This window comes from Mustela lutreola, chromosome X, assembly GCF_030435805.1.
Source record: "Mustela lutreola isolate mMusLut2 chromosome X, mMusLut2.pri, whole genome shotgun sequence".
Classification (NCBI taxonomy): domain Eukaryota; kingdom Metazoa; phylum Chordata; class Mammalia; order Carnivora; family Mustelidae; genus Mustela; species Mustela lutreola.
Genome location: NC_081308.1, coordinates 131,786,661 through 131,812,584, shown reverse-complemented (window position 1 = coordinate 131,812,584; position 25,924 = coordinate 131,786,661). Strand labels below are relative to the sequence as shown.

Genomic DNA, 25,924 nt, shown 5'->3' with positions numbered 1-25,924 from the left:
TAAGAAAAAGTTGCATTTTGTAAAATGTTTCTTTCTGCTATTTGTGTGGATCTATGCGTGCCTGCACCAGCGTTCTCCCAGTGGCAAGGACACCCTACGGGCTCAGGAAAGAAAATGTATTTCATTGGGGGTTGTGGGCAAAATGTTACCATGGCACTGCTTTCTGCGACCTTCCCCAAGGAAATGACATTTGAGCTGAATCTGAAGCCACCATGAAACAGGCCTGGAGAAGAGGAAGAGGGAGCCTGGCAGTGCCAGGGCGTGACCATGCCCACTCAGTGCACCAGTCCTCGGCTCTTCTCGGCGGCACCCCTCTGCGCACTCCCAGACTTCGTGCCTGCACCCGGTGGTGCTCCTGAGAGTTCCGCACCCAGCGGAGGCCAAATCGGCGGTAGCCTGGATGCTGGCTCTTCACCGGGCTCGGGTCCCTGCCCCACTGTGGCCTTGCGGGTGGGAGAAGCTCAGTGAACGCCTGCACCGGCCCGCTGGCCGCCCCCCGCCCTCCCAGAGGGCAGAACCCAACTTGCCCGGCCAGCTCAGGCTTGGGGCACTCGCTGGGGCCCCGCGACGGGGTGGGGGAGGGGCGGCTCCCCGGAGGGACTGGCCCTTCCCGCTCAGCTGAGATGTGGGCCCCGTGGACCCTGCGGGATCTTGAGGCGAGCACCCCCACCCCCAGGCAGACCTCGCCGGGCGCTGAGCTCATCGGGGGTGGGGGTTGGCGGCGTCGCCGGGCAGCCCAGGCGCTTGAGCTCACGGCGCGCCCCCCCCACCCCCGCCGGCTCCAGGGCGATTTTACCAATTAAGGCTTTCTCGCCGGGCCGGGCGCGGGGCGGGCGCGGGGCGGGAGCGGGGCGGGCGCGGGGCGGGGGTGCGGCCAAAAAGAAGGCGGGCAGCGGCGGCCCATTCGCGTGGAGGCGCGCGGCGCTCAGCGGACGCCAGCGGAACCCCGAGGCGCCGGGCGCGGGCGCCGAGGCGAATCCGGCGCCACCCCCGCAGTCGTGGGCCGCCCGCAGGGACAGCAGGTGAGGCCTCCGCGCGAGACGGTCACGGGCAGCTTGCGGACCGGGAACCGGGGTGACGAAGGAGGGCGGAGAGGCGCCAAGAACGCAGGCGCCGGCGCGTAACCGCGCCCAGGCCAGGCGCCGCTGGGATTCCTGAGCTTGGGATGCGGTACCCAGGGGCTGCCTCCCCTAAAACTAGGGAACACCCGGGAAGGTGTATCTATGCCCAGGGTTGTGGGAACCCTCGGCCATAGGGATCCCTCAGAGAGACGGTGTCTTGAGTGTTTGGCAGGACATAGGCTAAGTGGGTGCCACTTAGTGAGCTAGCCACTGCAGTATTGTCTGGGGAAGAAGGGCCCCCGACAGCAGGTCATTGTGTGGGCTGAGAGTGAGTGGCCACCTGGAGGGAGGACAATCCACAGCCAGTATGGCCCCTGGGAAGGCAACAGTGGCTTCCTCGCTGGCACCAGCTGCCTTGGGCACAGGGGAGCTGGTTCAGGCGCTGCCGCGCTCCGTGGGGGCTGGGACAGGGGTGTGGCCAGGCACCGAAGGCAGGGGCTCCTCCTATGGGCCAGATTCCCTGGCTGGGCCCTGTCCCAGGTTGGCTCCCAGCTGGATGTTCACCACCAGCCAGGATGTGAGCAGCAACATCCCCAGATTCCCTTGCCAGCTGGGTCCCGGAAAAGTAGGTGAAGTCCACTGGCAGGTCCATCTGCATGTGCTCCAAGCCACATGGTCAAGGTGGGAGCTCAGGAAATGACTGTCCCCGCCTGCTGCTCCTGGTCTTGCCCTTCCAGACCAGGTCTCTTCTCACCCACCGTGCCATTCTGCAGCTTTCTTCACCAGCCGAAGCGCCCCTGTAGGAGGGCCTGGCCTGGGGTCTGAGGGCCCCGGGGTGGGCTGGGGGGCGGGGTGTGTCTAACATCCAAGAAAAGAATCTACTCCAAATAAGGGAAAATATGAAAGAGCTGGATTTTGGTTTCCAAGGACTGCCCGATCTGGGGGCTTTGGGATGGGGCGCCATCTGGTGGTGATACTATGTTTCCTGGGGACAAAAATCCTCTACACCCACTTACCTTGTCTCCCCCAAATAGGGAAAGCCTAGCACTGGAAGCCAGGATAACCAGCTTCTGTCCCCTTTTCTGCTGGGGCTGACTACTGATCGGTTACTCTGACTCAGTTTCCCTGGTCTTTGAAGATTATGGAGTGAACACAGATGACCCAGTCGATGGCACTTAGTGAAAAGAAAATCAGTTCTTACCGTAATTCTGTCCTTGGGAACTTTTCAAGTGTGGAAAAAGCAATGGGGTGACAGTAAGCTGGAGGGCAGGGTGATGCGGACACCCAGGCCCACTGCAGAGTGAGCCATATTTGGGCATGACGCGTTGGCTGACCAGTGCCTCCTCTCCCACTGCTCTCTATCCGATGACTTACTACTAATCTGACATTCGATCTAACGAGCAAGTAGAAGGAGGAGAGTCATGCCTTCCTCGAAAGGCATGAAGAAGGGAACATCCTGCTGGGGGGCGGGTACATAGGACTGGGAGGAATGAGTCCACTTGGGATGAACCCCTGGTAGGCTGACTTCTCTTGACTGAAGAGGGTGGCAGTGAGCGTCCCCAACAGGCCTCTTGCCTCTCCGTGCCTTTGCTGGTCTGTCTCTCCACAGCACCCTCCTCACCGTCTCCAGAGTTATTTACCAGAGCTGATTTTGAGTGAATAGCTTTGCCGTTGCCCTTACAGCTTCCCATGGCTCACCCACACCGGTACCCGGACCCCTGTCCTTGGGGGGCCCCCTCTGCAGTGCCACGGGTCCTGAAGCCCACCGAAACCCAAGTACTCAGGGCCTGCTGAGCCTTACTGGACCTCCTGGGCCGGCCCTCTGGGTCTGGAAGGCTCCTCCTGTCCCCCGCCCCCTGCCAGGCTTCCTCCTGGGGCCATTGGGGGCCCACTCCCATTCCAACCGGAGAGGAAACCCCCAGCGTCCCAGGTGGATGGCACGGTGGGTGAGGCGTACACTCGCCATCTGCACGCCTCCCTCGGCCCTGGGCCAGTGCCTACTGGCACGCGCAGTCCCTTGCAAGGCCGCTTGCTCCTGGAGAGCCGGCGGCCTTCTGGCCCAGTGCCCCATTTCCTCCGGGACGGGACGGAGAGAGGAGGGAGGGAGGTGGTGGGGACCGGCCAGGCGCAGGTGCGCAGGCCAGGGCCGCGTCGAGCGGGAAGGCAGGCCTGGCACCAGGGTCTGAGGCGGCCGCTTCCCCGGCGTGGGGCACGCGCGCAAAGCGCTCGCAGCGGCGCCTGGCCTGGGACCCACGCCTCTCCACGAGCCCGCTCTTGGGACCGGGCCCTTTCGGGCTGTGTCCGGGTCGGCCGCCCAGGGTGCGGCCGGGGGAAGCCCAGGCGCGTGAGTCCGGGGCGGGGAGGAGGCGGGGGCTGCGGGCACTGGGCGGAGCCCACGTGACCAGGAACAACACCCCGCACTCCTCCACAGGGGCCTAGGAGGAGGAAAGTCCCTTGTATGGCGTGCGTGCCGGAGGCCAAGTGGTCCAACGCCAGACGCGGCTAAGCCTTTTCTTGCTGCAGCGTTTCCTGCAGTGGCGGTGCAAGGCCACGGGGACTAGGGTGCGCCTTAACCCATTCAGGGTCCAACCACCCAGCCCGGAGTGTCGGAGTTGGGTCCGAACTGCCAGGACTGGGGGCCGGAGGAGGCATTCCGACGGGCGGGGCGGGGCGGGTGCGGCCCGAAGCCCCACCCCACAACCCCGCCCACTGTGGCTCCACCCCCTGAACCCGCCCCCCCGCCCGCATTTAAAGGGCTCGTTCTCTCCGCAGCACAATCTCCGCTGTCTGCCTCACCCTCTGCGTGCGGAGGTGCCTGCAACTTTAATTAAGGGGCCGTCCCCTCGCCTAGGCTTCAGCACCGCCCCTCAGCTCCTCGCGCCTCAAAATGAGTAGCTCCCACTCCCGGGCGGGCCAGAGCGCGGCAGGCGCGGCTCCGGGCAGCGGTGCTGACACGCGAGACGCCGAGATGCCAGCCACCGAGAAGGACCTGGCAGAGGACGCACCGTGGAAGAAGATCCAACAGAATACGTTCACGCGCTGGTGCAACGAGCACCTGAAGTGCGTGAGCAAGCGCATCGCCAATCTGCAGACAGACCTGAGCGATGGGCTGCGGCTCATCGCGCTGCTGGAGGTGCTCAGCCAGAAGAAGATGCACCGCAAGCACAACCAGAGGCCCACCTTCCGCCAGATGCAGCTCGAGAACGTGTCCGTGGCGCTCGAATTCCTGGACCGCGAGAGCATCAAGCTTGTGTCTATCGGTGAGGGCACGGGTCGCTCCCGTGGCACGGGAAGGTCGAGGTTGAGGGCGGGGGCTCCACGCGTCCTCCTTTCTCTCCTGGGCCAACCCCTCCTAGCTAGCCCCCCCTAGCCCCGGCGCTGCCCCCCGGGGCCCCCGGGCTCCAACACACAGGCCTCGAGAACAAAGGCGCGCTGGCAGGCTGGTCGGGCGTGCAGACCGCTACGCGCCCCCGCCCGCCGTACCCTGGCTGGCCCGCGCCCAGGCTGAGCTCACATCCTCCGCAGGCCGCGCCCCCGCCACTGCACCCGCGGTGGGAGAGGGCCTGCGGAAGGCGGGCACTGGCCGTAGGGCTTTGGCCCTGCGCCCGGTGCCCCATCCCTGAGGAGGGGGAGTCCCGAGCTCTCCAGCCCCCACTCTCTTCAGCAGTCTGGGAAGGGCCCTCTAACCTTCAGGCGCTCCTGTGGTTCTCACACAGGGTGTTGGAGCTTGTGAGTCCCATTGTCTAGGGCGCTTGGCTTTTTTTGGCTCTGGGAGATGAGTCCTAACATTGCAGATGGCTCCAACCCCCCAGTTTAGATCTCCCCTCGGGAAACTTGGGGCCAGAGAGGACCAGAGCTAGCAAAAGGGCGCTGAAGGGAACTGGTTTGTAGTCCACTCAAACACCAAGTCACCATTGAGCTTGGGCCAAACTCTTGCTTCCACTTAGGACTTGCTTTTCCGCATCTAGAGCACACGAGCTTCTTGGGAGGTACTCCAGCATGCATTGGGCTCGTGGCCAACCCAGGGTCGTGTCACTGGGCTGGTGAGGCTGCATTGACTGGACCTTCTGCGACATCCTGGGGTCTTCTCAGGGTGGGGGCCATTCAGGGACTTGCACCAGAACTGGTGACTCCAGGGCGGAAGGAGGAGAGCTTTCTTTTCTTTACCGTTCTTCCAGTTGTCCTTAAGGTCTTGAGCCTTGTTGAGCCAGAGAGTCTGAGGGACACAGGATTCAGGTGCCCCCAGCCACTCAGCGGGCAGGTCTCCAGGGCCCCACCTCTTTCTCTGGAATGCCAGTCGGGGCTGAGGCCCACCCCTCAGTCCCAGCCTCAGTCTAGCCAAGCTGAGTCATCTCTGAGTCTTGGGTGGGGGGGGCAACCGGATGTGGGGAGGCAGGCCACACCCCAGCTGTCTGGGGGGGGGGGGTCTCCTCCTCCCTCCTCCCTTCTTCTCCTCTAGTGAGCTGGCTGGAGCAGGCCTAGTTCCCAGAGCTTTGCCATATAAGGCAAAAAAATGTTGGAAAGCAGCAGTGATTAGGGGAGGGAGGGGGCAGGCTAGCCCCGGGGCTGGGGAAACGGGGTGGGATGGGGCGGGGCCATGCTGTCTCCCAACCGTGGGCCCCGGTTGTCTGCCCTCCCTCTTTGGTGAGGGGGATGAGGAGGGTTTAGGTTGGCCTCCTATGGACCAGGGGGAGGGCCCAGCCCAACCCACTAAAGCTGATGCGCCTGGCCTTCTGTGTCCCACGTTCCCTCAGGAGTCTGGACGGGATGGGGGGCGCTACTAGGAAGCTCTGGCTGGTCCTGTGCTCTTGGTCTTCTCTGAAACTTCCAGTCACCCCTAGCCTGAAGCCCCTTCTCCACCAGCCCCGCCTACTCTTTGGGGCCATACTTGAGGCAGTAGAGGCAGTAGTGGCAAACCCGGGACCGACCTCAGTCTGGGAGCAGGGAGGCTGCTGTGAGCAGCGCAGCCGGTGCTCGAGGTCCTGCCTGCCGGGTTCGGAGGCTGCCCACCACTGACGCTTTCGGTGGTGTCCGTCCCCTTCCTTCCACCCTCAAGCTGACTCATCAGACAAGTGTTTTCTCTTGATGTTTTTGGGGGTGCAGGACTCGTGTCCCTCGGAAAGCCCTCCCCCTTTCAGGGCCCCACCCTTAGGAAGCTGAGACCCAGAAGTGCCTTGGGTGGGGCCCAGAGCCTAGAGAGGTTGCCATGGTGACAGGGGGCTAGGTGCCCGCCCTAACCACTTCCCCTGTGGTGAGCTTGGCCGCCACCCGCCTGGGGCCCAGTGCCCCGCTAGGTGGTGAGGAGGGCAGGCCGTGGCGGGCGAGCTCTGCTGAGGCAGCAGGACTCGGACCCCACCCATGGCTTCTGCCACCCCAGCTGCCACCCAAGCTGGGGCCCTGAGTACCCCACCCAGGCTCATCAGTTCTGCCTTTCTCCTCCTGGGGCTGGGCCAGGGGGTCCCTGGAATGTGCCCTGACCATAACCCTGGGTGTCATGGGGCCCAGCCGTGGGTTCCTTTGTCCTCAGCCCTGCCCTCCCCAGGCTTACTCTGGGTTAGGGTCTATGGGAGGTGGAGGCGAACTGAGGAAGTGGGGGTGGGGCTCACATCCTCCACTCGAAGGGTCCTTGCCCAACGCCTCTACTTCCCCTGCCTGCTGTGGCCCTCTACCCACCCACCAAAGCCTGAGGCAACAGTTTTCTTTCCCAACTGCCCCGAGGGCAGCCTTCCTCTTCCACGGCCCCGTGCCCCCCCCCCCCCCCCCCGCCCCACCGGGGTCAGGTCGGGGGTCTCCTCTCTGCACTTGCAAGGTTCCAGGTTCACGCTGCTGCTCCTGCCTGCTTCTCTGGAGATGGGCCGCTGCGAAGCACCTTAGGGGAAGGGGGATCCTCCAGAGGCCTCCCCGGGCCCTGTCTGCAGCCTGGGTCTGTTGTTGGTCCTTCCTCCAGGCCCCCCTGTCCCAAGGGCCTCCAGCAACACCGCTGTCACCACATGTCAGTGGGGGGGGTCTCCCCCCCTCCCCAGAAGTCTCCTTCATCTCCCTTGCTCCCCCCAGAGACCCTGAGCAGATTGGGCAGGACTCCCAGGCCACCCCCTCGGGGAGCCTCTCCCTCCTCCCTGGGGACCTCCTGCTGCCACGCTCTGTGCCGCCTGCGAGTGGCCCAACAGCCTGTGCGTTTGGGCGAGTGGGGATGCCCGCGGCCGGCTCCCTGCCCGCTCAGCGCTGCCATTCGTTCTCCTCACAGACAGCAAGGCTATCGTGGACGGGAACCTGAAGCTGATCTTGGGCCTCATCTGGACCCTGATCCTGCACTACTCCATCTCCATGCCCATGTGGGATGAAGAGGAGGACGAGGAAGCCAAGAAGCAGACGCCGAAGCAGCGGCTCCTGGGCTGGATTCAGAATAAGCTGCCACAGCTGCCCATCACCAACTTCAGCCGGGACTGGCAGAGCGGCAGGGCCCTGGGCGCCCTTGTGGATAGCTGTGCCCCAGGTGAGGGGGGAGGGGGAGACCGCCTGCTAGGGGGGCCCGTGGGTGCCTCCCCCCCATCTCACAGCCTTCCTTGTGCCGCAGGCCTGTGTCCTGACTGGGACTCGTGGGACGCCAGCAAGCCTGTGAACAACGCAAGGGAGGCTATGCAGCAGGCTGATGACTGGCTGGGCATCCCTCAGGTAGCCCCTGCCAGGCTGCCTGGAGCCCTCTGGGGCCCTGTGGTGCCCGTGGAGACTGGTGTTGCATGGCTTGGAGGTCATGTGGCTCTTGTCTGCCGTCTTTGATAGGTGATCACACCCGAGGAAATCGTGGATCCCAATGTGGACGAGCACTCTGTCATGACCTACCTGTCCCAGTTCCCCAAGGCCAAGCTGAAGCCAGGAGCCCCCCTGCGGCCCAAACTGAACCCCAAGAAAGCCCGAGCCTACGGGCCAGGTGAGCCATCGGGCTGGGGATGCCCTGGGAGCTGACCTCACCCCTGCGGGACTTGGAGGTCTTGGGAGCTCTTCGGTCACGCGGGGGCCAGGTTATCAAATGCCCCGTCAGCGTCCAGCCAATGGGTCTGGACTGGCCAAAACTGGCCACTGGGCTAGAAGTGCCGAGCGCAAGGTGGAGTGAAGTCAGGGAGGGACGACCCAGCCACGGGACTATCAACAAAACCCAGCCAGGGTGTGGAATGGGAGCTAGGGCCGTGGCAGACCCAAGCAAGAGTTCCAAAAAACAGACCTAGGCCTGTCCCACAGCAAGAATGCAGCTGGGCATAAGACTAGGCTGTGCGTGCTGGGCCAGGGTTCACTCAGAATCAGATCACCCAGTTCAGAGCACTCCCGATGGGGTGACGGCAGGGAGGAGCGCTGGCCTGAGGGGGTGCGGTGCGCTGGGGCGAGGAGACGGCCCTGCGAGCCGACTCCGAGCTGCCAGCGCCTGCCTGGCAGGCATCGAGCCCACGGGCAACATGGTGAAGAAGCGCGCAGAGTTCACCGTGGAGACCAGAAGCGCCGGCCAGGGGGAGGTGCTGGTGTACGTGGAAGACCCAGCAGGCCACCAGGAAGAGGTAGGGTTAGGGTGGCAGCATGGGGTGGGGCCTCTGCTCGGGGCAGGGACTCATGTGCTCCTTCCTGCCACAGGCAAAGGTGACGGCCAATAATGACAAGAACCGTACCTTCTCTGTGTGGTACGTCCCCGAGGTGACTGGGACTCACAAGGTAAGCCCTCAGCCCAGGGGGAGGCTGCCAGGGGAGGCGGTGGTTCGAAAGCCCTGACCCTGCCCTCACCGTCTGCTCCTCCTGGGGACAGGTCACCGTGCTCTTTGCTGGCCAGCATATCGCCAAGAGTCCCTTCGAGGTGTACGTGGACAAGTCCCAGGGTGATGCGAGCAAAGTGACCGCCCAGGGCCCTGGCCTGGAGCCCAGTGGCAACATCGCCAACAAGACCACTTACTTTGAGATCTTCACGGCAGGTGAGGAGGCCGTTGCTGGGCTGGCCCGTCCGGGAGGAGAGCGCGGAGGGGCCAGGACCAGGTAGGGAGCTGAGCTGCGGTCCCTTGTGGCAGGAGCCGGCACGGGGGAGGTGGAGGTCGTGATCCAGGACCCTACGGGACAGAAAGGCGCTGTGGAGCCTCAGCTGGAGGCCCGGGGTGACAGCATGTACCGCTGCAGCTACCAGCCCACCATGGAGGGGGTCCACACGGTGCACGTCACCTTCGCTGGCGTGCCCATCCCTCGCAGCCCCTACACTGTCACTGTCGGCCAAGGTAGGCCGGTCCCAGCTGCCCCCAGGCGGGGGCGCTGTAGACTGGGCCTCCCTCGGGAGGGGGGCAGCTAGGGGGCGCCGCGCTCCCGCCCCTGGCCTGGGCCTCTGTGCTTCCACTGTCTGGGCTCTCTCTCGTCCCCTGCTCGGGCCCTTCCTCCTCTTCTCTCGCCCTCCTCCGTCTCTCTGCTCCACGCTCTCACCTTCGGAAGAGCCCGCTCCAGCTGTTTAGAACTCTGCTGCTCTCTGCTCTGCCCCCAGGGGCCACGGTACTTGGATCTGTCTTCCTCTGGGAGGGGACGGGCTGGGCGGGGGGCCCACAGCTGGCGTGGAGTGGCCTACAGATACTGGGGTCACAGTTCTTCACTGTCCTGGGGGGACCACGTTCGGAGGGATGCCCTGATTCTGATGGCCCAGCCCTGTGGGAGGAAAGGGTGGGGTCCCCCAGGGCCAGCTCCCGATGACTTAGCTGGCCCTGTCCCCACAGCCTGTAACCCAGGTGCCTGCCGTGCTGTTGGCCGTGGTCTCCAGCCCAAGGGGGTGCGGGTGAAAGAGACGGCGGACTTCAAGGTGTACACGAAGGGTGCTGGCAGTGGGGAGCTGAAGGTCACTGTGAAGGGTCCCAGTAAGTTGGGCTGCAGCTGGGACAGGTGGCAGTGGCCCTGGGACGGCTGCTGGGCAAGTCTGAGGCCCTCCCTTGTCTTGGGCAGAGGGCGAGGAGCGTGTGAAGCAGAAGGACCTGGGGGACGGTGTCTATGGCTTCGAGTATTACCCTATGGTCCCCGGCACGTACACTGTCACCATCACGTGGGGTGGCCAGAACATCGGGCGCAGGTGAGGCCCTGGGCAGAGCCCTCAGAGCCCAGGCAGCAGTCTTCTCCCCCTGCTGGGCCCTTAGCACTCCTGTGTGTGGCTCTTTTCACAGTCCCTTTGAGGTGAAGGTGGGCACGGAGTGTGGCAATCAGAAGGTGCGAGCCTGGGGCCCCGGGCTAGAAGGTGGCGTCGTTGGCAAGTCAGCAGACTTCGTGGTGGAGGCCATTGGGGACGACGTCGGCACCTTGGGTGAGTTGGAGGCTGGGGACAGAGGGTAACGAGGCCACAGCACTGAGGCTCTGGGGCGCTGATGGGACTGGTGGCTGTTGTCAGGCTTCTCGGTGGAGGGCCCATCACAGGCCAAGATTGAATGTGACGACAAGGGTGACGGTTCCTGTGATGTGCGCTACTGGCCCCAGGAGGCTGGCGAGTACGCTGTGCACGTCCTATGCAATAGTGAAGACATCCGCCTCAGCCCCTTCATGGCTGACATCCGTGAGGCACCCCAGGACTTCCACCCAGACAGGGTAAAAGGCATGGGCTGGTATCCCCAACGGTGTGTTCCTGCTGCTCTGGGTCTTTGGGGGCCTGCACTTGGTCCCCTGAGATCGGGCGGTGTCTCTCATCAGGTAAAGGCACGTGGGCCTGGACTGGAGAAGACGGGTGTGGCTGTCAACAAGCTGGCCGAGTTCACGGTGGACGCTAAGCATGGTGGGAAGGGCGCGCTCCGGGTCCAAGTCCAGGTGGGGTGCCCATCTGTGTTGGGAGTGGTGAGGTGGGGTGGGCGGGTGCCCAGGCCTGGGTGCCAACCGGCGGGCTGCCCATTCCTACCTGCTTTCCAGGACAATGAGGGATGCCCCGTGGAGGCAACAGTCAAGGACAACGGCAATGGCACTTACAGCTGCTCTTACGTGCCCAGGAAGCCCGTGAAGCACACGGCCATGGTGTCCTGGGGCGGCGTCAGCATCCCCAACAGCCCCTTCCGGGTGAGCATCCCTATAGCCCGTCTCCCTTGGCTGCCGGCTTTGTGCCTGGCCCAGCTCTGATGGCCAGAATTCACACCATACAGCTCCCCCATGTCAAATGTACGGCTTGGTGCTTTTGAGAACATTGGGAGGTAGACAGCGATGATCGCAGCGGAAAGTTAGGACATTTGCATCATCTGAGCAAGAAAGTCCTCTGCCCTCCAACGCGCCATCCCCAAGCCCGAAGCAAGCACTGATCTGCGCGCTGGCTGTGCGGGTTTGCCTGTCCGGGGCGGTTGCTGTGGACGCATGCATCCATAGGTGGCCTTTTGTAGCTGGTCACTGTCATCGTGGGTCACCCAGGCTGCAGCTCGAGGCAGAACTTCCTGCCGCTTGTGGCTAGAATGATAATACTACAGTGTGGGTGGACTGCGTGGGTGTTTTGCTGTGAATGACGCCCTGTGAACGTTCGAGGACACGCGTTTGTGGGGGTGTGCGAGCGCCCCTGTCCCAACACGTCTGTACGTCGGTGTAGAGCAGCTGTGCCCGACGGTCACGTTCTGTGTAATCACTTGAGGAACCACCAAACTGCTTACCGTTTTGTGTGCTTGTTGGCCGTGAGGAGAAAAGCCTCTTCTCCAGGCTCCTCATGCCCTCGCACTTGCCACTGTGCCCTGTAGGTAAATGTGGGAGCCGGGAGCCACCCAAACAAGGTCAAGGTATATGGCCCGGGAGTGGCCAAGACTGGGCTCAAGGCTCATGAGCCAACTTACTTCACCGTGGATTGCACCGAGGCTGGCCAGGGTAAGGCCCTGCCCGGAGTGGGAGGGCAAGCAGGTGAGCAGTCCGAGTGTGATGCCAGCCTCTGCTCCCACCCCCCACCACAGGTGATGTGAGCATCGGCATCAAGTGTGCCCCTGGTGTGGTGGGCCCCACTGAGGCCGACATTGACTTTGACATTATCCGTAATGACAATGACACCTTCACAGTGAAGTACACGCCCCGCGGAGCCGGGAGCTACACCATCATGGTCCTCTTTGCTGACCAGGTGGGTGCTGCGGCTCCCAGCCCCTAACAGTGCTGCACCTCGGGGCATGGCTGTGCCCTGACCCACACTCCTCCCACCCCCCTGCAGGCCACACCCACCAGTCCCATCCGAGTCAAAGTGGAGCCCTCCCATGATGCCAGCAAGGTGAAGGCCGAGGGCCCTGGCCTCAGTCGCACTGGTGAGTATGGGCAGCACCCGGTTGGGGTAGTCGGGGGGCCACGAGGAGGCAAGGGGTGAGGTCCCCTTACATGGCCACCGTGTTGCCTCAGGTGTTGAGCTTGGCAAACCCACCCACTTCACGGTCAATGCCAAAGCTGCTGGCAAAGGCAAGCTGGACGTCCAGTTCTCAGGGCTGGCCAAGGGGGACGCAGTGCGTGATGTGGACATCATCGACCACCATGACAACACCTATACGGTCAAGTACACTCCCGTGCAGCAGGTACTTCCACGCACTCCTCAGCTACGGCTACCAAGAGCGTGGGCTTCCTCGAGTGCTGGGCTGGGTGGGCTGCTCTGGAGGGCTTCCCACCTACTCTTGATTCCCATCTGGGACAGAGCCAGCATGGAATGGAAGGCTGGGGGCAGGGGAGCGAAGCCCGTGTTTCTCTCACCCTTCATCCTCTGTGCCTAAGTGGGGAAGATATGGGCCAGGGAGACCAAGGTCTTAACTCATGGCTGTGCCTTTCTGTGCCCTTTCCAGGGTCCAGTGGGCATCAATGTCACTTACGGAGGGGATCCCATTCCCAAGAGCCCCTTTTCAGTGGGGGTGTCTCCAAGCCTAGACCTCAGCAAGATCAAGGTGTCTGGCCTGGGAGAGAGTAAGTAGCCAGGACTCCGTCACAGTCACTGAGGCTGCCCCAGGGGCTGCCTTGGCTGGATGTCATAGTTCTCTCCCTCGTTCTGTCATCTCAACAGAAGTGGACGTCGGCAAGGACCAGGAGTTCACAGTCAAATCGAAGGGTGCTGGTGGCCAAGGCAAAGTGGCGTCCAAGATCACGGGCCCCTCGGGCACAGCAGTGCCCTGCAAGGTGGAGCCGGGCCTGGGTGCTGACAACAGTGTGGTGCGCTTTGTGCCCCGAGAGGAGGGGCCCTATGAGGTCGAGGTGACTTACGACGGTGTGCCTGTGCCCGGCAGCCCCTTTCCTCTGGAAGCCCTGCCCCCCACCAAACCTAGCAAGGTAACTGGGTAGTGGGGGGCCACCTCCTCTTTTCCAAGCTCACCCTCCCTGTTTCTCATTTCTGTCCTCATGACCCATGGCCCTGCATGGGCCCAGCCGGTCTCCTAGCTGATGGGAGAGGGTAGCCAGAACACGAGAAGGGAGATGGGCGGTTGGGCCGGGGGTCAGGGAGGGGACGCAGGTTGGGCTCCTGACCCGCCCCTCTTGCCGTAGGTGAAGGCGTTTGGGCCCGGGCTGCAGGGGGGCAGTGCAGGTTCCCCTGCCCGCTTCACCATCGACACCAAGGGTGCCGGCGTGGGTGGCCTGGGCCTGACTGTGGAGGGCCCCTGTGAGGCCCAGCTCGAGTGCCTAGACAATGGAGATGGCACGTGCTCCGTGTCCTACATGCCCACCGAACCCGGGGACTACAACATCAACATCCTCTTCGCCGATACCCACATCCCCGGCTCTCCGTTCAAGGCCCACGTGGTTCCCTGCTTCGATGCATCCAAAGTCAAGTGCTCGGGCCCCGGACTGGAGCGAGCCACGGCTGGGGAGGCGGGCCAGTTCCACGTAGACTGCTCGAGTGCAGGCAGTGCGGAGCTGACCATCGAGATCCGCTCAGAGGCGGGGCTGCCAGCTGAGGTGCACATCCAGGACCACGGCGATGGCACACACACCATCACCTACATTCCACTCTGCCCTGGGGCCTACACCGTCACCATCAAGTACGGTGGCCAGCCTGTGCCCAACTTCCCCAGCAAGCTGCAGGTGGAGCCCGCCGTGGATACCGCAGGCATCCAGTGCTATGGGCCTGGGGTCGAGGGCCAAGGTGAAGCCTCACCATGGGGCATGGGGGCAGAGGGACCCCAGTGCCGCTAGGGCCGCTGGAGCCCCATGCCTCCCCGCCGTGCCTGCCCCTGCAGGTGTCTTCCGAGAGGCCACTACGGAGTTCAGCGTGGACGCCCGGGCTCTGACCCAGACCGGAGGGCCACACGTTAAGGCTCGCGTGGCCAACCCCTCGGGCAGCCTGACTGAGACCTACGTGCGGGACCGCGGTGATGGCACATACCTAGTGGAGTACACGCCATATGAGGATGGTAGGCACTGGGGCTCTGGGCTCCCAGGGCACGGGGCTTGAGAGACGGGGCAGCCTCGGCTGCCCCTGACCTGGCCCGCCCTCCTCTAGGACTCCACTCTGTGGACGTGACCTATGACGGCAGCCCCGTGCCAAGCAGCCCATTCCAGGTGCCTGTGACTGAGGGCTGTGACCCTTCCCGAGTGCGTGTCCACGGGCCAGGGATCCAGAGCGGGACCACCAACAAGCCCAACAAGTTTACCGTAGAGACGAGGTGAGCGGGTGCCTGGGAGGCAGGGGCTGTGATGGGCCTTGCAGTCGCAGGAGATAACGGGCTGTCCATCTGGACTAGGGGAGCCGGCACTGGGGGCCTGGGCCTGGCTGTGGAGGGCCCCTCGGAGGCCAAGATGTCCTGCATGGATAACAAGGACGGCAGCTGTTCGGTCGAATACGTCCCATACGAGGCGGGCACCTACAGCCTTAACGTCACCTACGGGGGCCACCAAGTACCAGGTGAGGAGGCGGGGTAGCTAGGGCTGGCTTGGGACCGTGTGCCGGCCCCTGGCTCTCGCACACAGCGGTCACCCTTCTCCGCTCCACAGGCAGTCCTTTCAAGGTCCCTGTGCATGACGTGACAGATGCATCCAAGGTCAAGTGCTCTGGGCCTGGCCTGAGCCCTGGCATGGTCCGCGCCAACCTCCCTCAGTCCTTCCAGGTAGACACAAGCAAGGCTGGTGTGGCCCCGCTGCAAGTCAAGGTGCAGGGGCCCAAAGGTGAGCATTTGAGTGACCGGGAGTGGGTGGCCATGGAGCCAGTGCCCAGGGACAGAGGACCACCAGGAAACAGGACTCGGCCACTGAGCAGATGTGGCAGGAGGGAGGGGGGGCAAGGTTCCAAGGTGGCCCCCAGACTAGTATCTAGTGTCACAGCAGCTCAGGACCATTCCCTGGGAAGGGCAGGTGAGGGCAAAGCAAGGTCGAGGCCTGGGGTGGGAGCAGAGGGCCCGTCCAGCCAAAGCTTCGGTGGTCCAGTGTGGTGGGGCCAGGGGTCCCAGGAAACTGGCTGAGTCTCTCTCTGGGACTGGGACCAGGCCTGGTGGAGCCTGTGGACGTCGTGGACAATGCTGATGGCACCCAGACCGTAAACTACGTGCCCAGCCGGGAGGGGCCCTACAGCATCTCGGTGCTGTACGGGGAGGAAGAGGTTCCCCGCAGGTGAGAGGCGGGGCTTGCTGCCTGTGGGAAGGGGCCCGGGCCGAGCACCGATTTATCCTGACCATTCACGTAACACCCTGGCCCAACAGCCCCTTCAAGGTCAAAGTGCTGCCTACGCATGATGCCAGCAAGGTGAAGGCCAGTGGCCCTGGGCTCAATACTACTGGTGTGCCCGCCAGCCTGCCTGTGGAGTTCACCATTGATGCGAAGGACGCGGGAGAGGGCCTGCTAGCCGTCCAGATCACGGTGAGCTGGCTGCCTGGGCGGCCACCTGGCTCGGCCAGCTTGCAGCTTTGGCCACAGAGAAGGCAGGGGACGGGAGGGACCTAGGCCAGTGCAGTGCACAGCACAGGGCACGCGACCGGGATGAGGGGACCAGTCCGGGGCTGTGGTCTCCCTTGGGAGCTGGGCCAGTGAGGCCAGATCCCCTGCCTCTAGGGTGGTGGTGGTGGGCACAGGCCACTCCGTGCACGTGACCCAAGCCTTGGGTGCCTCATCTGGCCCACCAGTAGTGTTCTTCTCACGGGTCAGGTATAAGGCTAGAACCTCGAGATCTTCCAGGGGAGCTCCTGCTAGTGCTTGAGCAGGCCCCTGGGTCAGAGGGCGGGAGCCAAGAGGCGGTCATGGCCATACAGCAGGGTGGGCCCCAGGCTCCCCGGCTCCCACCTGTCTCGCAGGGGTGCATCTGGGATTTGGGACTTGCCTTCTGGATCCCGGCCGTGGCTGAGTAAAGGACGGACAACTCCGGGTGCGGGCAGCCCTGTTGAGCCATGGCAGTCAAAGGACTCGGAGGCTGCCCCTTGGTTTCTGCTCCTCCGAGTGGATCTGAGGCGCCCCGGGGCCTGGTTGCCCTCAAGCTGACCACCCCTCCCCCTGCACTCCACCACGCAGGACCCTGAGGGCAAGCCCAAGAAGACGCACATCCAAGACAACCATGACGGCACGTACACCGTGGCCTATGTGCCCGACGTGACGGGCCGCTACACCATCCTGATCAAGTATGGCGGTGACGAGATCCCCTTCTCCCCATACCGTGTCCGGGCCGTGCCCACCGGGGACGCCAGCAAGTGCACTGTGACAGGTGAGCCAGCCCGCTGGCGGCCGCGGCGCTCAGCACGGGGCTTGGGTGTGCCTGTGTGCCAGGGCTCGCTGCTTGGGGCGGCGTGTGGGAGTGGGGGCCGCCCCCTTGAGTGACTCACCTGACCTTTCTCCTTGCTCTCTGCCCTCTCACCTCAGTGTCAATCGGAGGTCACGGGCTAGGTAAGCTGCTTGCTGGGGCCATTCCCGATGCCCCTCCTGCCCAGAGGGCAGCTTCCTTTTCCTCTCCCGGGCTGGCTCCCGGGGCAGTTCCAGCTGCAGCTCTCGGCAGGGACGGGGGGGGCTGGAGGGTTAGTGCCCAGGGCGGCCTCCAGAGCGGAGCATGAGTGCTCCGGCCCTCCCTCTCGCTGGGCCTCCGTTTCCCCATCCGAGATGTCGGGTTGCAGCTGAGAGCTTTGGGGTGAGGTGCGTCCTGAGAAGCACCCCACCGGGGGCCTCTGGGGTCTGGGGATCTTGGCTCCCTGGGGAAGCCCCGGGGGCGGGCAGCAGGCCCTGCCTTCTTCTCACTTCGTCCTTCCGTGGCAAGGGCTCCTGCGTGGGCTGAGGGGACAAGGGGTCTCCCCTTAGCAGTGGGAGTCCCCAGCCCTGGCAAGATCCACAGACTTCCAGCCCCATCTCCCGGGGGCCTCCGTGTCCCCGGTGGGGGGAGGTACAGACTGCATGAGTGGGCGGGGCGGGCTGGTAGTGCAGTAGCAGCGGCGTCGCCTGCTTGGGCGGGTAGCATGGCAGGGCCCAGCCCAGCCTCAGAGCCCCAAAGTGCACTCGGCGGCCTGCCCGCCCTCCCTGCCTCCTGCCCTCTACCCCGCACCCTCAGCAGTGACGTTATTCGCATAGTGCCCAACCAGGCATGAAGGCTCTCCTGCTTGGGCATGGGAGGGGAGCTCTAGCCCCAGCCAGGGATGCCAGGGACACCAGTAAGGGGTGACAGTTACCCTGGAGCTTGGGTGAGGTGGCCAGGACAAGATTTAGAGGGTGATGAGGATCTCGGGACAGGGGTCCAGTGGCTCGGAAGGACAGGCTCCAGGATCTCCAAAGACAGGCATGCGTGCCTAGGGCAGGGGAGCAGGGCCAAGACTCGGCCAGAAGAGTGGTCACAGTTTATGTGGCCAGTGTGTGCAGAATGGAGGCAGAGAGCCCGGCAGGGGAGCTGAAGTCACCTTCGGATTGGTCATAGCGATGGCTTGGGCCAGGCTGGTGGTGATGTGGCTTAAGCGGACAGCCAACTTGGTTAGCGTAGTGTGAGGTCGGGGAGGCCGAGACCTGCCGATGGACCACGCGGGCAGGGGGAGCAGCTGGACGGACCGGGAAGGCAAGGCCCAAGCCGTGAGCTGGGTGGCGGGCCAGATCGCCAGCTGAGAGTGGGGTGGGTGACAGGGTGGGCAGCAGGTGGCCCAGTCTGGAGCTGGAGAGAGCCTAGCACGGCAGGAGCCCTTGGACAGGGGTGCCCCTCCAAAGGCCCTCGAGCAGGTCTGGTGCTCTCCGCTGCTTCCCCATAGGAAGCGCCCTCACCGCCAGGCCTTGCAGCCACAGCCCCCTGAGCCTTCACGGCAGAGCTCAGACCATAACGTCACTGTCCCTCCCCTTTCCTCGGGCACTCTGGGGCCCTTGAGGCTGCTAGCAGTGGTGGCTGTGGCTTGGGCCTCCCGTCCCCGTCTCCCCTGGGTGCTGCCGCTGCCTGCTGTGCCGTGCTGCTTGGGCGCTCACCCCCGCTTCTCCCCGCTCCCTGCTCCCGGCTCCCCGCCTGCCCGGCGCCCGGCCGCCCCTCCCCTCCAGCCTGCGGTCGAGCGCGTGTTCTCAGTCGTCAGGAAACTCCACTTCACCTTCAGGCCTGGGGGGCGGGAGGCCAGTGTCACGCCCCCACCTCCACGCTGCCGCAGGACCCTGCCGCACCGCACCCGCACACCGCGCTGGGGCCCAGGGCCAGGCTGCAGGGAAGAAGGCGGCTGCGGACCCAGCCAGGGCGCTGGTGTTGGTCCACGGCACTGGTCAAGGCTGAGTTGGTGGGGGAGGTGGCGGCAAACGCTCGTGTCCTGACGGCAGTGGTGGCCTCTCGGGCCTCTGGGCCCCTTCCTTTCTCCCAGACACCTGTGTGCCACCCATCGGGCCTTTCCCACATAGGGCTATCCCCAAGACAGGACTCCCTGGCTTGAGGCGGCTCTGGGGAACCTTTTCCTGCCTTCTGAGAAACCACTCACCGTCCCAGCTTTGGGGGGGTGGGGGCGGGGCCGGGGCGGCTGCGCTTGGTGGCAATGAGAGGCCCAGGCGGGTGGCAGGCCGATGGGAACAGCTCTGGTGCCGTGCTCACACGCTGGCCCCCCCTTTGGGGACCCGCCCTGCCCCACCAGGTGCTGGCATTGGCCCCACCATCCAGATTGGGGAGGAGACGGTGATCACGGTTGACGCCAAGGCGGCAGGCAAAGGCAAGGTGACCTGCACCGTGTGCACACCCGACGGCTCGGAGGCGGACGTGGACGTGGTCGAGAACGAGGACGGCACCTTTGACATCTTCTACACAGCTCCCCAGCCGGGCAAATACGTCATCTGCGTGCGCTTTGGTGGCGAGCACGTGCCCAACAGTCCTTTCCAAGTGACGGTCAGGAGGGGCCAGGGTTGAGGGGTCTGTTCCGATGGAGCTGGCCCTGTCCTTGCCCTCTGTGACACCACTCTCTCCCTCTTATGTTACTCCACAGGCTCTAGCCGGGGACCAGCCCACGGTGCAACCCCCACTTCGGGCTCAGCAACTGGCCCCACCATACACGTATGCCCAGGGAGGCCAGCAGACCTGGGTACGGCCTCATCTGCCTCATTCAGGCTCTCCTGGCCTGAGGGGACGCTTGGGGGCTGGCCAACGGGGTGTCCTGTGAGGCCCCATCCTGCTGTGCCTAAGGAGGGACCCCCAGATCCCTGGGGACTTCCTCTCCTCCTGCGATCCCTCACTTGGGCCCTCTGTCTCCACTGTAGGCCCCGGAGAGACCCCTGATGGGTGTCAATGGGTTGGACGTCACCAGCCTGAGGCCCTTCGACCTTGTCATCCCCTTCACCATCAAGAAAGGCGAGATCACAGGTGAGTGGGAGCAGGAGGGAGCTTGGGAGTCACAGGGGCCAGGCTTTGCCAGCAGGAGCCCTGACCCTGGCCGCACCACCCCGCAGGGGAGGTGAGGATGCCCTCAGGCAAGGTGGCACAGCCAGCCATCACCGACAACAAGGATGGCACCGTGACTGTTCGCTACGCGCCCAGCGAAGCTGGCTTGCACGAGATGGACATCCGCTACGATGACATGCACATCCCAGGTGTGCCTCTGGCCCGCTGGCCCCGCCTCGCGAGGGGACGGGGGGCCTGGAGAGGTGACGCCTAGACCCCATTCCCCATGGCCCCTTTTCCTGCCTCAGGAAGCCCCCTGCAGTTCTATGTGGATTACGTCAACTGTGGCCACGTCACGGCCTACGGGCCTGGCCTCACTCACGGAGTGGTGAACAAGCCTGCCGTCTTCACCGTGAACACCAAGGACGCGGGAGAGGGTGAGCAGCAGCTCTGCTCTTAACCTGCTTGTGTGTGGAGGGACCCCCACCCTCATCTAGTGGCGAGCTGGGCACAAGGGGGATGCTCTGCGAGTTGGGGCTCCCCACCCTGCTGCCTGGCCCCTGCCGGCCTGCTGGGGCTCTTCTCTCCCAGCGGTCCGCGCCGTTCTCATCTTCACCCACGACTCTCTCTAGGGGGCTTGTCCCTGGCCATTGAGGGCCCATCCAAAGCAGAAATCAGCTGCACAGACAACCAAGATGGGACCTGCAGCGTCTCCTACCTGCCTGTGCTGCCAGGCGATTACAGCATCCTGGTCAAGTACAATGAACAGCACATCCCAGGCAGCCCCTTCACCGCCAGGGTCACAGGTGGGTGACCCTGGGAGCAGGGACAAAGGTGGGCAGGTGGCAAGGTGGGCACAGTCTCCCTCGCACCTGGGCATGACAGTGACTGTCCCCTGTCAGGTGACGACTCGATGCGCATGTCCCACCTGAAGGTGGGCTCTGCTGCTGACATCCCCATCAACATCTCGGAGACGGACCTCAGCCTGCTGACCGCCACGGTGGTGCCCCCATCCGGCCGGGAGGAGCCCTGCCTGCTGAAGCGACTGCGCAACGGCCACGTTGGTAAGAGGTGGAGGGGCGGGTCTTCTGGAGTGGAGGGAGGCTGTGAGGGGAGGGCGTGCCCTTCCCCAGCTGACAGCCCCGCCCTGCGCCCAGGGATCTCGTTCGTGCCCAAGGAGACAGGGGAGCACCTGGTGCACGTGAAGAAAAACGGCCAGCATGTGGCGAGCAGCCCTATCCCCGTGGTGATCAGCCAGTCAGAGATCGGGGATGCCAGCCGCGTGCGGGTCTCAGGCGAGGGCCTCCATGAAGGCCGCACCTTTGAGCCTGCAGAGTTCATCATCGACACTCGTGATGCCGGTAGGTGGTGGCGGCTCACCAGCTGGGGCAGGAGCCCGGGGCTTGGCCCCCCCGGCTCAGCGGCATGCCTTCCACAGGCTACGGCGGGCTGAGCTTGTCCATTGAGGGCCCTAGCAAGGTGGACATCAACACAGAGGACCTAGAGGACGGCACATGCAGGGTCACATACTGCCCCACAGAGCCTGGCAACTACATCATCAACATCAAGTTCGCTGACCAGCATGTGCCTGGTGAGTGCAGCACCCACGCACAGCCCCCGTGACTGAGCCTCCGTGCCCCACCCCGGCCCATGCCGCACACCAGAGCCTTCCCGCAGAGATGTAACCTGTGACACGCGAGCTGTGCTCTCTTCCTGCAGGCAGCCCCTTTTCCGTAAAGGTAACGGGAGAGGGCCGGGTGAAGGAGAGCATCACACGCCGGAGACGAGCCCCTTCAGTGGCCAACGTGGGCAGTCACTGCGACCTCAGCCTGAAGATCCCTGGTAGGACCTGTAGGGAGCCAGGCCCAGGTGGTCCCAAGCAGAGGGGGTGGGGCCCAGGACCCCTGCTCACCAGGCTGTCCCCCTCCCTGCAGAAATTAGCATCCAGGACATGACTGCACAGGTGACCAGTCCATCAGGCAAGAGCCACGAGGCCGAGATTGTGGAAGGGGAGAACCATACCTACTGCATCCGCTTCGTGCCCGCCGAGATGGGCGTGCACACGGTCAGCGTCAAGTACAAGGGCCAGCACGTGCCCGGGAGCCCCTTCCAGTTCACCGTGGGGCCACTGGGGGAAGGGGGAGCCCACAAAGTTCGTGCTGGAGGCCCTGGCCTGGAAAGGGCTGAAGCCGGCATGCCAGGTAGCCCTGCGCCTTGAGGGCCTTTTGCTCTTCAGCCTGGGGGATGGAGGGGGCGTGAGGAAGTAGCAGCCAGGTTGCCATCAGTGGGGCTTAGAGGGGACTGAGGACCTCTCTGAGGACACCCTGTTTTCCCACAGCTGAATTTAGCATCTGGACCAGGGAAGCTGGTGCTGGGGGCCTGGCCATCGCTGTTGAGGGCCCCAGCAAGGCCGAGATCTCCTTTGAGGACCGCAAGGACGGCTCCTGTGGTGTGGCTTACGTGGTCCAGGAGCCAGGTACTGAGAGCTTGGCTGTGGTTGGGGGCGGTAGCCCCTGGGTGTGGGCTGCTCTGGCTTGCTCCCACCCTCCACCCTGAGGTCCCAGGGTCGCCCAGTCCATCTGTGGGACAGACAGGGGCCTTCCAGCATGCCCTCTGTGCTCTCTCCCTGCCCAGGTGACTACGAGGTCTCGGTCAAGTTCAACGAGGAGCACATCCCTGACAGCCCCTTCGTAGTACCTGTGGCTTCTCCGTCTGGCGATGCCCGTCGCCTTACTGTTTCTAGTCTTCAGGTGAGGCACTGAGAGAAACCGCCTGCCTGGGGCTCCTGGGCCCGGCCAGACCAGAGCCGCCGCACAGAGCCGGCCTTGGCCCTGTGTCAAGTGACCCGCCCAGCCCAGCTCGGGGCGCCGGGCCTCTGCTCTGGCCGGGTGCAGCCCATGCTTGGGGTTGGCAGGAAGCACCCCTGCCCGCTGTGTGGAGTTTTTCTCGTGTCTCAGGTCTAAAGGCTTTGAACAGAAGCCTGTGCCCGTTGAGCACCAGGGCTGAGGTTTAAAGAGGGATAGCCTGCCAGGGCTGAGGGCTGCCCACGGGGAGGGGCTGCCCTCCATTGCTGCTGTCTGGGTGTATGGCTGCAGAGTGTGGATCTGGGGGCGGGTGCATGTGTGTGTAGCTTGCCGGCCCCCAAGAATCAGTGGCTCTCCCTCTTTAAACCAGATTGGACGCCAGATGGGTAAGTGTAACCCCAGGGGCCTTCCTGCTGCTGGGGCCCTGCTCTCCCGTGCCCAGCCACCCTGTCTAACCACATCTGCTGTGCTTCCAGGAGTCAGGGCTAAAGGTCAACCAGCCAGCCTCTTTTGCAGTCAGCCTGAACGGGGCCAAGGGGGCGATCGATGCTAAGGTGCACAGCCCCTCGGGAGCCCTGGAGGAGTGCTATGTCACAGAGATCGACCAAGGTGAGGCCCTGTCCCCGCCCGGGCCACCCACCCATCTTCCCTGGCCCTGCTGGGAGCAGTGGGCCTGCCCAGCCGGCTGGAAGCAGACTGAGAGTACAGAAGGACGGTACAGATCTGGAAGCAGGGCCCGAACCCCGAGGCTCCCTCAGCCAGGCGACCCTTCCCCCACTCGTGACCCAAGCCCTTGCCGGGGGTTTGTGTCTGGCTCAGAGGCCACAGCGGCTAGGAAGGAGAAAGCCTGCAGCGGGCGGTGTGATGCTGTCTCCTCGGGGAGAGACCTCAAGTCTAGCCACAGGGCTGACCCACTCCTTAGCCAGGGCCTGGCACTTGCCATATAGGTCTGAGGCAGCCTAGAGGTGAGAAGAGCTGGTTCAGCCCATTTCACTAGCCTCACAGCTGGTCCTGCCCCTCCACAGCCATGGGACCTCAGGTTCCTGTCGCGTATGTGCCCCTGTCCACGTGTAAGGACTATGGCCTTCATGGTAACCTTTTCAGGGAAGCAGAGAGCCAGGTGTTTGGCTTGTAGCTTTCCGTCCAAGTGAGCACCAGCGGTGGGCTGCTTGCGGCTTCAGGAGTTCTGGGATGCGGGCTGTGGTTGCTCAGTGTGGTCCAGCTGGACTGGTGGGGCAAGGGGACCTCCTCACAGGTGGCCACTTGCTTGGTTTTGGAGGAGGGACCTCAGGCCCACAGCGTGCTCCTCTGTTCCTCAGATAAGTATGCCGTGCGCTTTATCCCACGGGAGAATGGTGTCTACCTGATCGACGTCAAGTTCAACGGCACCCACATTCCTGGAAGCCCTTTCAAGATCCGCGTTGGGGAACCTGGGCATGGAGGGGACCCGGGCCTGGTGTCCGCCTATGGAGCCGGCCTGGAAGGTGGTGTCACAGGTAGGTCAGTGAATGTGGCTTCCAGGGTGTGGACCCCGCCACCGGGGCCCCTCCACCAGGTTCTCATTGACAGCAGGCGGTGTGCAGAGGTGACATAGCTATGCCGGAGGGATGGGCGTGAGAGTCGGGGACTGGGGAAGCAGTGCAGGCCAGCTCTTCCTGACCTCCCCTGCCCCCAGGGAGCCCAGCTGAGTTTATCGTGAACACGAGCAATGCTGGAGCGGGTGCCCTGTCGGTAACCATCGACGGGCCCTCCAAGGTGAAGATGGATTGCCAGGAGTGCCCTGAGGGCTACCGTGTCACCTATACGCCCATGGCACCTGGCAGCTACCTCATCTCCATCAAGTACGGTGGCCCCTACCACATTGGGGGCAGCCCCTTCAAGGCCAAAGTCACAGGTGAGCCTTGCACCAGACTTCTGGTGCCCATCCCAAAGCCTGGCCCTCTGGCCACCTGTCCGTGCCCTAACGGGCTATGCCCTGCAGGTCCCCGGCTCGTCAGCAACCACAGCCTGCACGAGACATCATCGGTGTTCGTGGACTCCCTGACCAAGGCTGCCGGTGCCCCCCAGCATGGGGCCCCGGGGGCAGGGTCCACGGATGCCAGCAAGGTGCTGGCCAAGGGCCTGGGGCTGAGCAAGGCCTACGTGGGCCAAAAGAGCAGCTTCACAGTAGACTGCAGCAAAGCAGGTGGGTGCCCCCGCCCCCGCCCCCGCCCATCCAGAGGAGCAGGCCAGAGAGAAGACTGGATGACTGGGGTTCAGGAACATGGGAAGAAGGGGTTAGGTGGGGTAGGGGTGCCTCCCATCTGGGCCTCTCTGCCATCTTCTCTACCCCTCAGGAAAGTGGCTTGGGAGAAGCGGGAGTTGCCTCTGCTGGGAGGGGAGCGGGGCTGCCGGCAACGCTAGGAAGGGCTCTCCCCTCTCAGCGGATGGGGGTGGCAGCGGGAGGGCACCAAGACAGAAAGAGGGGTCAGCGCGGTCTCCACTGAAGGGAGGAGACTTGAGCCTGGGAACAGAGGCCCCTTCCCCACCAGGCAACAACATGCTGCTGGTAGGGGTGCACGGCCCCCGGACACCCTGCGAGGAGATCCTGGTGAAGCACGTGGGCAGCCGGCTCTACAGCGTGTCTTACCTGCTCAAGGACAAGGGAGAGTACACGCTGGTGGTCAAGTGGGGTGACGAGCACGTCCCAGGCAGCCCCTACCGTGTCCTGGTCCCCTGAGCTCTGCCTGTACTGGCCGGCAGACCCAGGACGAGACGTGTCCCGCACCCATGCCCCCAACCTGAGCAGCCCCCCCGCCGCCCCCAGTCTCCTCGGCCCCAGAGCCCCAGCCGGCCTGGCCGCCCCATCACTGCAGCCACCCCACCCCTGCATTGCACTCACTTGCCTCCACTTGGGCAAAGGAGAGAGGCGAGCAGAGGTAGCCCTTTGGTGGCTCTGCCTAGCTTCTTTGGTTCTGGGAGGGTGAGGGATGGGGGTACTATGCATGACCCCCCGCTAGTTCTCCTCCCTAGCCAAGAAGAATAAAGTTCTGCTTCCATTCTCCTCAGGATGGCTCTAGCTTTCTTGCAAGGGTGCCTGCAGGATGGATCAAATGTGGGCATAAGCCACAAGCTGATGGAGCTCCAGGCCTGGCACGCAGGGGCTCCTGCTTTCCCCTACCATGCACACGGCACCCCCCCCCCCAACTCTTGGAGGCCCACTGGCACTTAAGTCTTGTTCGCCTTCCTAGGTTCAGACCAATGGAAGGGGTGAGATGTGTAGCACAGCAGCACAGGGCTTGACACCGGTGCGCGCTTCCTAGGTCACACCAGGAACGGATATCATCCTAAGGGAAAGCCGGGCTGTGACTGGACTACGGAAG

General features: G+C 63.9%; 1 protein-coding gene across 4 annotated transcripts; it reads left to right on the top strand.

The window, feature by feature from the left end:
• The first annotated feature begins 881 nt into the window (after positions 1–881).
• On the top strand, positions 882–25,609 carry FLNA (filamin A). Of its 4 annotated transcripts, none has more exons than XM_059156520.1 (49): positions 885–1,022; positions 3,493–3,623; positions 3,834–4,321; positions 7,306–7,554; positions 7,636–7,733; positions 7,842–7,989; positions 8,490–8,608; positions 8,682–8,759; positions 8,851–9,013; positions 9,107–9,307; positions 9,791–9,928; positions 10,014–10,137; positions 10,229–10,365; positions 10,450–10,643; positions 10,746–10,859; positions 10,959–11,102; positions 11,762–11,885; positions 11,969–12,129; positions 12,217–12,307; positions 12,399–12,568; positions 12,830–12,947; positions 13,045–13,307; positions 13,521–14,118; positions 14,213–14,386; positions 14,476–14,638; positions 14,717–14,877; positions 14,967–15,137; positions 15,455–15,578; positions 15,668–15,824; positions 16,470–16,659; positions 16,815–16,838; positions 19,022–19,269; positions 19,367–19,462; positions 19,638–19,740; positions 19,827–19,967; positions 20,067–20,195; positions 20,391–20,564; positions 20,661–20,822; positions 20,916–21,119; positions 21,197–21,349; positions 21,478–21,600; positions 21,693–21,959; positions 22,097–22,234; positions 22,393–22,508; positions 23,039–23,171; positions 23,882–24,058; positions 24,238–24,456; positions 24,544–24,747; positions 25,094–25,609. In XM_059156520.1, the coding sequence occupies exons 3-49, from the start codon at positions 3,949–3,951 to the stop codon at positions 25,279–25,281; spliced, it is 7,944 nt and encodes a 2,647-aa protein (XP_059012503.1). In that variant the 5' UTR covers positions 885–1,022; positions 3,493–3,623; positions 3,834–3,948; the 3' UTR covers positions 25,282–25,609. The 4 variants fall into 4 exon arrangements, with proteins under 4 accessions (XP_059012504.1, XP_059012503.1, XP_059012506.1 ...); XM_059156523.1 differs by having other exon boundaries at positions 886–1,022; positions 13,767–14,118; XM_059156521.1 differs by lacking the exon at positions 3,493–3,623 and having other exon boundaries at positions 882–1,022.
• The last annotated feature ends 315 nt before the right edge of the window (positions 25,610–25,924 follow it).

Excerpts from the sequence above, each read along its gene's own strand:
- FLNA (XM_059156521.1), top strand. The coding sequence starts at position 3,949 with ATGAGTAGCTCCCACTCCCGGGCGGGCCAGAGCGCGGCAGGCGCGGCT. Across the intron at positions 20,823-20,915 it reads ACTGCGCAACGGCCACGTTG|GGATCTCGTTCGTGCCCAAG; the intron begins GTAAGAGGTGGA and ends CCCTGCGCCCAG. Across the intron at positions 22,235-22,392 it reads TTACGTGGTCCAGGAGCCAG|GTGACTACGAGGTCTCGGTC; the intron begins GTACTGAGAGCT and ends CTCCCTGCCCAG.